Below are 13,058 nucleotides of genomic sequence, written 5' to 3' on the forward strand. Positions count from 1 at the left end.
AGCTTACTCTTCTTGCTCATTTAATCAATTTCTAATTCTATTGCATATTCTCAAGAGAAAATGGTCCTCATCATAACATGGTGTGGTGCCTGCATTCTTCTCATCAACCTGTTACCCCAACTATTGGGAACCCTCATTAATCTCACACAATGTTACAGTAAAACCTCAAAAAGTCATGAGTTTGTTAAAAGAGATATCATGACCTGAACATGAAGAAGGGTAAAAGGTGTGCATAAGACAAGAGTGAACTGGAGAAATATGGTATGCAGGGGGTAACATGATGTCAATGGGCTGAACCAGAAGCCTGTGAAATGGTCAAGGTAAACCTCAGAAAGGTCTGTGGAGCTTAGTTGAGTACAGTAAGCTCTACTTTTAGTGCATTACATATGATGGGTACAGATTAGACGAAAGCAACTTCATCCATTCTCATGCAGGAAATGGTGAACAAAATATACAAAATAATGATACTTATAGTAAATTATCAACAAAATAAAATCAAAAATATTATAGCAGTTGTTTGTTATTCAAAAATTACTTTTTCATTAACTGTGTTCTACTTGGGGAGAGAGTGAGAGATAACATACACTTTTTATGGTGACATATAAAGGCAACTTAAACATGATTTTTTTTCGAGCCATGGTGTGAGAATTCTGGTGACTTCTATAGATAACTGGTGAAGTCACACACTAGCTACGAATTCAAACAAGACAAAAAAAATCATATCAATTGATGATAAAAGTAGCTAACCTTGCATCATCATTTGATGATCAAAGCAGTTTAAGGTTGAGGAGTCAACTCATTCTAATTAATTCCAATGTTGACACAGGAGAATGTAAAATAAATAAGAGAATTAGTTGTACAGTACAGAAGTCAATACAGTTTACTCACTCTTGAGGGAAAGAACCGAATCACAGAGTGAAGGTCCTGATATAACAATCCATTCTAAGAGCAGTCTTCACACATGGATTATAAACATGTAGAGTGACTACAAGGACTGAGGGCAGAGTTAAGACTGCTGAAAAGCAGGTACTCATGCTAGTATATGAAGTTACCAGATTCAACAGAATGAGGAACAAAGCCATCCAGGTGCTGAATTTTGTGCAGAAGAATCAGTTAAGGTGGTGCAGGTATTTAAAAAGAATGAAAGAAGATAGACCATTAAGAACTTTTTATGAATGGATACCTTGACGCAGAAAACCAGATGAATATCCAAAAATGAGATGAGAAGAAAACAATGAGAAGGCCCTTCGAAAAAGATTAAGATCATTAGAGCAAGTGGGGAGGAAGAAGAGTTATCTAGCCAGGAGAGGAAGAAGTCTTACCTCACTGTTCAAATGACATTCTCCTAGCCAGGAGAGGAAGAAGTCTTACCTCACTGTTCAAATGACAATCATTCAGCCTGACTGGAGGAGAGTAATTGATAAGCATTATGTGTGGTATCCAGAGAAGAGTAGATATGGTTATGCCCAACAAGTTAATGTTACTGCAGGGTTGAACTGACAAGCTGTGAAACTTAATGGTGGAAAACAAGAAAAATTTGGAGAAAGATTTTTAGAAACTGCATTTTTGTGTTACTGAACTTTAATAGGGTACTGCTTTATCATTCCAAGATGTAGGACAGGTCCAAAACCAAAAAGGAAAATATGTTCAATGATGGCAAAAGAAATAGTTGAAAGAAAAAAATAAGTGATGGAGTTAAAGAAAAAAATAAGTGATGGAGTTAGGAAGTGAAGGAAAGTAAGTAAGAACAGTGGGATTATCGGCATCAGATGATTAAGAAAGACTTGTAAAGAAAAAAGTAAGTGATAAGTTCCACAGTTGACAGGAGGAGAAGGGAAAGTCATTCAATCGGTAACTAATGCAATGGACAGACTCAAGACAAAGCTATGAATTACAGAAATCAAAGAAGTACAAAAGCCAAAGAGAGTTTAAAAATCTTAGTAAAGACTTATGTCACACCCTGACAAAAATTTGGAGATGTTAAGGGCTAAGACAAAATATTTCCCAAAATCCCTGGGAGGAGGACCAGAGGTAAGTCACATATGAGAAATCGGCAGTACATCTTGCTCTATTATTACTGTCATCATTATATACTAACTGTCTACCTGCCTGACAGGTGAGGTCAGTTAGCTCTCCCATCCCCTCTATCCTGTGAAGGGATGCTAGTAACACTGGATGAAATCTGTACGAGATCAACAAAATACCTTCATGAAAGAAAATTACAGTGAATGGGAAATGTCTATCTATACAATGAGAGGAGGCAACAAGAGAAATAGTAAACTGGGAGATGATAATAAAAGAAAATAAAAAAACAAATCTTTAAAAGAATAAAAAAGCTGGAAGCATAAATAGGACGGTGACCTAGATGGTGATGAGTGGAGAGGATAAGCAAAAAGTGCATGGAAGCATGGAGAAGTTGGCCATCCAAGTGCCAGGGACTGGACAAAGGCAGCATCTGTACTGCTGTTAGAAAAAAAAAAAAGTGATGGGCATCTTAGCTGCTAATGGTAAAGGAATGATTTGGGACAATGTGAAGGCGAAGCATTTTGTACTATAAAGTCACTAAGTGCACTGAGATAAAAGTCTCACCAGATAATATTGTAAGTAAAATTAATGTACCCAAGCATTGAAATCACTGTACAAGACCTTATTTTTAACCATATCACACCTACCAAAAGTGCAGGTACACAAGTATGGTCCATAAAATTTTACTTACAAAACTCAAACATGCAGATGGGATAGAATTATGAGTAACAAGTCATTAGAATAAAAGAATTGGCAAGCTGGAAGGCAAAACTGTTGTAATAAATAAACATATATATTTCTTTCTTTTCTTTCAAACTATTCGCCATTTCCCGCATTAGCGAGGTAGCGTTAAGAACAGAGGACTGGGCCCTTGAGGGAATACCCTCACCTGGCCCCCTTCTCTGTTCCTTCTTTTGGAAAATTAAAAAAAAAACGAGAGGGGAGGATTTCCAGCCCCCGCTCCTCCCTTTAGTCGCCTTCTCGAAGCAGGATATATTATTTATATATATATATTATATATATTTTATAATTATATATTTATATATTTGTTATATTATATTTTTTTTTTTTTTTTTTTTTTTATACTTTGTCCTGTCTCCAGTTTGCGACGCAAGGGAAAAGACGAAGAAATGCCATACATGTGTATACATACGTCCACACAGCAAATATATATATACGCTTTCCATTGTTTACCAGATTCACATGCCTTGATTCAATCCATGACAGCACGTCATATAAAATCGCTCTTATTATTCCTTCCTCTTTCACCTTGCTGTAGCCCCGATCACACAAATTTTCACTCATTTTCCACTCCATTTGGTCCCTTTCGTCCCTCGCACATATATCTCTTGTCATCTTCCATTCTTCATGCCAACACTAACACTCTGCTCCTACGCTCTTTTTTTTCACCTTCTACCTACGTACTCGGGATCAACCACCTCCACCTCACACTTGTCCTCAAACAGATTCATTTATATAATCATTTGAAACTTATCATAGCCAGTGAATATATAAATTGTTTAACATATTCTTCAAACATTCCCATTTTCGCTTCGAATGTTACTTAAACAGAGACCCCCAGGAATTTTCCCCTCACCTGCCACCCTTCCTGTTCCTTCTGTGCAATTAAAAAAAATAAGGGGATTCCACGACTCCGCTCCTCCCTTTTAGTCCCTTCTACCACCGAATTGACTTGATAATTACTTACTATACCCTTGCTCTTATTAATTTATCTTACTTTTTTTCACATACTACTTTTATTTTTTTTGTTTTTCAAAGTCTATTGCCATTCCGGTTTAGCGATGTAGCGTAAGAACAAGGACTGGGCCACTGAGGGAATATCCTCACCTGGCCCCCTTCTCTGTTCCTTCTTTTGGAAAATTAAAAAAATTGAGAGGGGAGGATTTCCAGCGACCCGCTCCCTCCCCTTTTAGTCGCCTTCTACGACACGCAGGGAATACGTGGGAAGTATTCTTTCTCCCCTATCCCCAGGGATAATATATATATTATTATTTTTATTATACTTTTATTATACTTTTGAGTATTTTGAAGGTCTGTTGAATGTGTTTGATGATAGAGTGGCAGATATAAGGTGTTTTGGTCGAGCTGATATGCAAAGTGAGAGGGTTAGGGAAAATGATTTGGTAAACAGAGAAGAGGTAGTAAAAGCTTTGCGGAAGATGAAAGCCGGCAAGGCAGCAGGTTTGGATGGTATTGCAGTGGAATTTATTAAAAAACGGGGTGACTGTATTACTGACTGGTTGGTAAGGTTATTTAATGTATGTATGATTCATGGTGAGGTGCCTGAGGATTGGCGGAATGCGTACATAGTGCCATTGTACAAAGGCAAAGGGGATAAGAGTGAGTGCTCAAATTACAGAGGTATAAGTTTGTTGAGTATTCCTGGTAAATTATATGGGAGGGTATTGATTGAGAGGGTGAAAGCATGTACAGAGCATCAGATTGGGGAAGAGCAGTGTGGTTTCAGAAGTGGTAGAGGATGTGTGGATCAGGTGTTTGCTTTGAAGAATGTATGTGAGAAATACTTAGAAAAGCAAATGGATTTGTATGTAGCATTTATGGATCTGGAGAAGGCATATGATAGAGTTGATGGAGATGCTCTGTGGAAGGTATTAAGAATATATGGTGTGGGAGGCAAGTTGTTAGAAGCAGTGAAAAGTTTTTATCGAGGATGTAAGGCATGTGTACGTGTAGGAAGAGAGGAAAGTGATTGGTTCTCAGTGAATGTAGGTTTGCGGCAGGGGTGTGTGATGACTCCATGGTTGTTTAATGTGTTTATGGATGGGGTTGTTAGGGAGGTGAATGCAAGAGTTTTGGAAAGAGGGGCAAGTATGAAGTCTGTTGGGGATGAGAGAGCTTGGGAAGTGAGTCAGTTGTTGTTCGCTGATGATACAGCGCTGGTGGCTGATTCATGTGAGAAACTGCAGAAACTGGTGACTGAGTTTGGTAAAGTGTGTGAAAGAAGAAAGTTAAGAGTAAATGTGAATAAGAGCAAGGTTATTAGGTACAGTAGGGTTGAGGGTCAAGTCAATACATGTGTATGGGGGTGGGTTGGGCCATTTCTTTCATCTGTTTCCTTGCGCTACCTCGCAACCGCGGGAGACAGCGACGAGGTATAAAAAAAAAAAAAAAAATATATATATATATATATATATATATATATATATATATATATATATATATGTCAGTGGATTGAATCAAGGCATGTGAAGCGTCTGGGGTAAACCATGGAAAGCTGTGTAGGTATGTATATTTGCGTGTGTGGACGTATGTATATACATGTGTATGGGGGGGGTTGGGCCATTTCTTTCGTCTGTTTCCTTGCGCTACCTCGCAAACGCGGGAGACAGCGACAAAGTATAATAAAAAAAAAATAATATATATATATATATATATATATATATATATATATATATATATTTTTTTTTTTGCTGTCTCCCGCGTTTGCGAGGTAGCGCAAGGAAACAGGCGAAAGAAATGGCCTAACCCACCCCCATACACATGTATATACATACGTCCACACACGCAAATATACATACCTACACAGCTTTCCATGGTTTACCCCAGACACTTCACATGCCCTGATTCAATCCACTGACAGCACGTCAACCCCGGTATACCACATAGATCCAATTCACTCTATTCCTTGCCCTCCTTTCACCCTCCTGCATGTTCAGGCCCCGATCACACAAAATCTTTTTCACTCCATCTTTCCACCTCCAATTTGGCCTTCCACTTCTCCTCGTTCCTCCACCTCCGACACATATATCCTCTTGGTCAATCTTTCCTCACTCATTCTCTCCATGTGCCCAAACCATTTCAAAACACCCTCTTCTGCTCTCTCAACCATGCTCTTTTTATTTCCACACATCTCTCTTACCCTTACGTTACTTACTCGATCAAACCACCTCACACCACACATTGTCCTCAAACATCTCATTTCCAGCACATCCATCCTCCTGCGCACAACTCTATCCATAGCCCACGCCTCGCAACCATACAACATTGTTGGAACCACTATTCCTTCAAACATACCCATTTTTGCTTTCCAAGATAATGTTCTCGACTTCCACACATTCTTCAAGGCTCCCAGGATTTTCGCCCCCTCCCCCACCCTATGATCCACTTCCGCTTCCATGGTTCCATCCGCTGGTAGATCCACTCCCAGATATCTAAAACACTTTACTTCCTCCAGTTTTTCTCCATTCAAACTTACCTCCCAATTTCAAAAGAAGGAACAGAGAAGGGGGCCAGGTGCGGATATTCCCTCAAAGGCCCAGTCCTCTGTTCTTAACGCTACCTCGCTAACACGGGAAATGGCGAATAGTTTGAAAGAAAGCTGTAAAAGAAGTGAGCTTTAGGCTAAAATTATCATTTGTTTGGGGACTGCCCAACCCTGTGCAAAACAAAAAAAAATGTTTATACATAAATCTCAAGACTTACCTAGAACGGCATCTCCTAAGAACTCAAGCCTTTGGTAACAATCAGTCAGACGATTCTTGTAGTATGAAGCATGGGTAAAGGCTTGCAGCAAATATGAACGGTCCTGAAACATGTATCCAATCTTGTCCTCAAACACCTTGTATCCGCTGAGGAGTAACTCCAACTGTGTATGAGTATCAGTTACTGGGCAGTGATGAAGAGGTGACTGGGGAGGTTCCAAATGACCATAAGTAACCTGCCACACATTTTCAAGCCCCTCATCTATGTTACAAGGTAAAACCTTAATCCCAAGCCAAGACATAAAAAGTAAAGCACCACGGGGACCACAGGTTGTCAAGTAAGCACCTATAAGAGCCTCAACACAATCTGCAATACTTTTGTCTGGGATACTATGCTGTGTGAGCAAATTGTATGGAATGAAGATGGGCAAATCATGTGGATTCTGTGTGGCCATTAGTTCATTAGTTACCTGCTCAGTTTTGCTTCGTTTTATTTGCTCTGAGCGTTCTTGAACTAAACGCCTTATCTCATCACTCGCCAAATCATGAAGCCCAGGTAAATCAGCCATATTCCAGTGACCTGCTGGGACTCCAGAGTCAATCAAAGCTTCTTCTAACTCACGTGGCACAAAGTAACCAGGAGGCAGCCAGTTGTCATGTGGCTCAAACTTAGTTGCTACCATACACTCCCCAAGACCTTTTCGCTTACCTAAACGATACAAATTTAGGTTGCTAACTTGCTTGGAACGTAGATAACTAAGCTTGCCCTCATGGCGTTGTGGATAAGTACAGTAAAGGAATGTGGTGATGGCATACTTGAGGAAAGAGTCCCCAATAGTCTCCAGCCTCTCTAAATTAACACCATCATTGGCATTGGACATTGTTAGTGCCTGAAGGATGACACTAGGAGGTGGACCAGGATGGTCTATGAGATCTGGTTGGGAATCAAAACTGAAGGAAGTTTCACCACAGTTGCCCTTCCAAGAGGAAGTTTCAGCACCATCATCTAACTTCACAAGAGAAAGAGTTTCAATACGATTCACAATCCTAGTGGTGAGTGAGGTAGATTGTTGAGCATTATCACAGCCTTTTGAAGATAGGTGTTCACAGCCTTGTACTGCAAATTTTTCTCTATGTAAACTCTCTCTCTCTGGAGACACAGTTTTATTTTCACCTGCTAACTTCCTGTGTGCCTTCTCTATCACCAGCGATTCATTTTCAGTCAGGTAACAGGGGCTTTCTAATATTGTGCTCTGTTTTTCCTTCAGGAACTGTTGAAATTCCTCCTCTTTTTCTGATCTCACATCATCATTTTCATAGGGCCACTGTAAGTCAATTTCCTCATCAGAGGAACCTTCATCAATAGCCATACTTGCCCGTCTTTTACTACCTTCCTCGTCCCATAATTTCTCTGTTTGACTTTTATCATCATCATCCATATCTGATGAAACATCTGATTCACAGCCTTCCAAGTCATCTGCCAAGCCCTGGAAGTCTCCATACCCTCCATAGGCATCATAAGAACCATAACCACCATAATTTCCACCATAAACTGAACTATTAGACCCACCAAACATATCCCATCCATCAATTTCAAAGTTTGAAGGTGAACCAACTCTAAAAACCTCTCCACTACTATCCTTCTGACACCCATTTTTTGACCTTCGTTCTGTGAGTCCAGTGCCCCAATCAGCACCTAATTCACCTTCTATGTCATCATCAGCATTTGTAAACCCATCTAGCAAAGTTAGATTATCTGGAAGGGCTACATTTGGATCAAAAGTATCAATCTCAAAGTCATCTGCTGTATTCACATCATCCAAACTGTATGGAGGAGTAGGGGGATCTACAGCCATGTCATTGGACCAGGTACCTATTTCCATATCAATACCATTCTTGGTGATCTTTTTCTTTGAGAGAGGTGATTCATCACCCAATGATTCCACTTTCTTTACTTTTCGCTTGGTAGCAGCCTCTGTCTTTGGTTCACTATTCTCCTGCTCTTGGTTGCTTTGATTCTTCTTCAGAACATCAGCAAGACTCCAGCCAAAGTCCAAGGGTGGCCATGAGAAGCCTAAAAGTAGGTGAAAAGCCAAGTTATCACCATGCACTTTAAAAATTTAATAATAGGTTTTATGAGCTCATATTACATCAGAATAACACAAATTCAATCAACAAATGTTAACATTATTTGGAAAATTTTAACTAAATAAGACAGCCAAAAATACATATGATGACAAGAAAACATGAGGTAAAAATTTTAGATAAAGAATCTTTTTGTTTTAGAAGGATACAATTGCCTCTGTACATTTTTAGACTTTTCATGGCCTATCTATCTACCTATCTATCTATCTATATCTCTGATGCATATTCCCAAATGGAACTCCCTAAAAGGGTTGGCCCGGGCAACAGAATCTCCATAACTAGTGAACTCCAATGCAGCTTTTCAGCCTTAAGTGCCTCACCCCTAACAGGTCCCTGATAAAGGGCAACTCTAGTATATTTCTACAGACTACTTCTATCTAATGCTCCTGCCTGAAGTTCGTAAGTACTACTTCAACCTAATCCTCCTGTTTAAATGTTCCTATAAAATACTATCTAAAGCTCCTACCATTTTGCCAAAAGACAGGGCTAGCAAATGGTGCTCACTGCAGAAAAATCTAGAGTTACAAAGAATGAGCTGTGTGCGTTAAATGTCATCAAGTATTATGTATGGCAAGGATAGATTGTATGTTTGTTTGTAAATAAAGTGCCCATATTCCACGTGTGGGTGAGGCAGAAAGGAAAGACAGCTACCTGGGTAAGAGGAGCGCAACTTGACAACCAATGAAGTGCTGGTTCACTAAGCAGCCGCTGGTCACTAACTCTCTCGATACCCAGGCAGGGTAGTGCTGGTAATATATTTCTCTGGTCATTGGCTGCCTAGAAACTGCCACTCTTAATAAGTCTTCCTACAATCACCCTCTCCATGTGTCCAATCCATTTCTGTGCACCTTAATCAGCTCACTCAAATCTGAGTGATTACTACCACAAATCTTGTACGATGTCATTCCTCATACAAGCAACCCATCTCATACCACATATCATCCTCAGGCATTTCATTTCCAATACATCCACTCTCTCCTTTTCTTTTGAATAAAAGACCAAGACTCACATTCACACAACACTGTTGGGACTAATATACACTCAGACACACCCATCTTTGCTGAAGCAAACACAATAGACAAAGTACAATGTTGCTCTCCTTTAAATTCTCATCTCTACTAAAGCAAACACAACAGAAAAAGTGTTATGTTAATCTTTAAATTCTCATTCATTTTTCTCCAATATTTCTTTTCATTTCTTTTCCCTCCACACACTGCTATTTTCAAGAAGACTCAGCTCCTTCTAAACTGTGCTTTTCCTCGAACAACCTTCTTAAATCTTCATTCCATCTTGCTGTATTTCTCTCTCTACATTCTACACATAATACATTCTTATACTGTATTCAACCTCAACCTCAAATTGTTCTGTTTTGGATCATGAGCTTGTCATTTAACTTCTACTGTAATCCTGCACATTTTTCACTCATATTTCTAGGCCTTTACTATCTAGAATTAAAAGGCTCAACTACATATTACTATCAAATATCTAATACATCATCTCCCTAAATTGCAATTATACACATTATCTATCAGCTCCCTTCTCACCAAAAACAAATCAATCATGCTCTTCCCTACCCTGTGTCTGTTCCATGTGTATTTGCGAACATCTTTTTCTTTAAAGTATGCATTTGCAACACATGCCTGCTCATACATACAATCAACATGTCATTTTACCATCTTCATTAACAACTGGAATGCCATACCAACCTACCAAACCTTCTTGCATCCTGTCCTCAACCCATCCCTTTAAATCATCCATCATGCAATTTCTCCCTTAAATGGATATCCTCTAGTGCTCTTCCTAGTTCAAAAACAATTAGGAAGTTTAATTCTTCAGTTAGGCAGGTATTGATAAGTGAAATAATATTTTATCACACTGGATCAGTTTGCCGCATTAATGAGGTAGCACCAGGAGTAGACATAGAAAGGCTGCATTTGCTCACATCCATTCTCTAGCTAACAAATGCAATTCACTGAGACCAAAGCCCCCTGGTTCACTCCACTGATGACCTGTCAACTCTTGCAAACCACAACGTTCCAATTTACTCTATCTCTTGCATGCCTTTCACCCTCCTGCATGTTCAGGCCCCAATCACTCAAAATCTGTCACTCCATCCTTCCATCTTCAGTTTGGTGTACCCCTTATTGTCCACTCCACTTCTGATACATATATCCTCTTTATCAACCTCTTCTCCCTAATTCTCTCCATATGTCCAAACCATTTCAGCACATCCTCTTCAACTCTCTCAACCACATTTCCCACCTACCCTTTTATTACTTACTTAATCAAAGCATATCATGTCACATATAGTTCACAAACATTTCATTTCCAACATATCCACCCTCCTAAGCACATCCTCATCTGTAACCTATGCCTCACATCCATACAACATCGCTGGGACTCTTATACCTTCAAACATACTTATTTTCATCCTGCTAAATACCTAAAGCTCTTTCCACACATTCTTCAACGCTCCCAAAATGATGAACGGATATTTCTCTTCTTAATCTACTTTAGTTACAACATATAATAAAAGCAAACATTCCTCTACAGCACTTAATTCATCAAACACCCAAGGCCCTAAATATGTTGCACAATCATGGATATGTACAACTTTCAGCAAGCCAATTCGATGTACTTACACCTTTGAAGACAATCTATGGATGAGGGGTGCATTTTTCACAGCTATGGTAGATGAATGGATGAGATATTTAAGGGCAATGGGTGGAATCAAACTAATACTATATCTCTAAAGCCTGTTCCCTCCAGTGCCACTTAGCCTTGAGTGCCTCATCCTTAATAGGCCATCGGCAGAAAGCAATTCTTGCGCAATGGAATCAAACATAATCTACTATTTCAAGTGAGAACAGGAACCATTAGATCCACTTATTAGGACCTGAGCAGTCCATCAGAGAATCCTCATTCAAGAAATACACTAGTGAAAGGGTTAATGGAACAAATGTATGCCAAAATCTCGAAACAATCTATGTATAATGATTCTGGACATCACTTCTCAACACTGGTAAGTTAAGACACTGTACAATCAAAATTTTTTGAGTATCTTTTTATTCCACTATATCAGCAGCTCCATTCAGTGGTCTGTCAAACATTAACAACTAATCATAATTATAGACATTGCACTTCCCTTTTTTTTCATCATTTTTCCTCTATAATTGGTTCTTTTTCTAAACTTTCACTGGTTCTGCCTTACTTGAAATGTCCTAATGAATACTAAGAATATTCTATATTCTGTTACATATTGTTTAAGAGTGGTTGGGCCATTCTTCTGTTTCCTTGTGCTACCTCGCTGACACAGGAAGCAGCGGTTAAGTATGATAAATAAATAAAGATATAATCAATAATCAATGAGTAAGAGAGGGAAAATGGTGTCCATGTTGAGATTTTGATGAAAAATGCTAATGGATGGGTTAACCTCGATAAAAGGGCATTAAGAGGCATCAAAATGGACTTAATAACAAAAGAATCTGACATGAAAAAACATCTTACCTGCAGGGAGGTTCTTTAATCCAAGGCCTACTTCACTAGCCACACAGATTCGCAACTGGTCAGCCAAAAGCAGTGCATTTATACGGTAGAGAATGGTTGGGAGACACACTGCCTTGCGCCACAAAGAGGCTGGGAAGGGATGGATTGTACACAGCTCAGGCACCAAGATCTGTTTTTGCTGCAAATTCTCTCGTTTTGCACGCTTGGTCTCCTCTGAGGTAGTGGGAAGTGCAACACCTTTCCTGTTAAGAAGGAACTATAATTCAAACACACCTGAAAAATACTAGTGGAGCTGCTGGATACCTTACCAATCAGTTAAAAGATTTAACATACACTATTGCCTACACCTTTCTGTCACATGGGTGAAAGAAGTGGATTATGAATGACAGATGAAATGCAGAGGAAGTGCAGACATGATGAAAGATCAGATGTAGGCAGGGTAATCAAAAACAATTATGAGTAAATTGGGAAGCAAAATGTAAATTGGAAAAACAAAGTGAAGGTACATGCCTAAAATTGAAACACTGCAAACAAAGTTTTCTGAAATATACAGAGACCAATCCATGGAGATTCTGTACGAGACAACACTCTGTATAAGAGATAAAAGATTATGAAATCTTAAATGAAATCATAAAATCATTTACCTATTGACATGTCTTGGAGTGAGCAGGTTGAGACGGCCAGATGTGTGGTCAACATCAAGCAATGGTTGAGACAAATTACAAATCTGAAGGCCATACTTAGTCAGATAGTATTTCTCAAAAGTTTCAAATCCAGCATCTGGGAAATCACTCTGTGGGTTGAGGTGAGTGCAGATTTCTGCCACATAGAAGTACTGAAAGAGATTAATTCAATCAGAATGAGAATCATCTTTTCATGTCCTTCAACATATCAACCACCCTTACAATATGGGGAAAA

General features: G+C 39.1%; 1 protein-coding gene across 2 annotated transcripts in view; it reads right to left on the bottom strand.

Annotated features, from left to right (window-relative positions):
- Positions 1-13,058, bottom strand: part of Dcr-1 (Endoribonuclease Dcr-1) — an 80,050-nt gene that overhangs the window by 20,473 nt on the left and 46,519 nt on the right. For both annotated transcript variants that reach the window (XM_071658560.1, XM_071658561.1), the window contains 3 exons: positions 12,785-12,975; positions 12,141-12,382; positions 6,490-8,562 (listed from right to left, as the gene is read on the bottom strand). In XM_071658560.1, coding sequence (XP_071514661.1) covers positions 6,490-8,562; positions 12,141-12,382; positions 12,785-12,975 — 2,506 coding nt within the window. The remainder of the gene's footprint in view (positions 1-6,489; positions 8,563-12,140; positions 12,383-12,784; positions 12,976-13,058) is intronic.

Source organism: Panulirus ornatus, chromosome 66, assembly GCF_036320965.1.
Source record: "Panulirus ornatus isolate Po-2019 chromosome 66, ASM3632096v1, whole genome shotgun sequence".
NCBI classification, from domain to species: domain Eukaryota; kingdom Metazoa; phylum Arthropoda; class Malacostraca; order Decapoda; family Palinuridae; genus Panulirus; species Panulirus ornatus.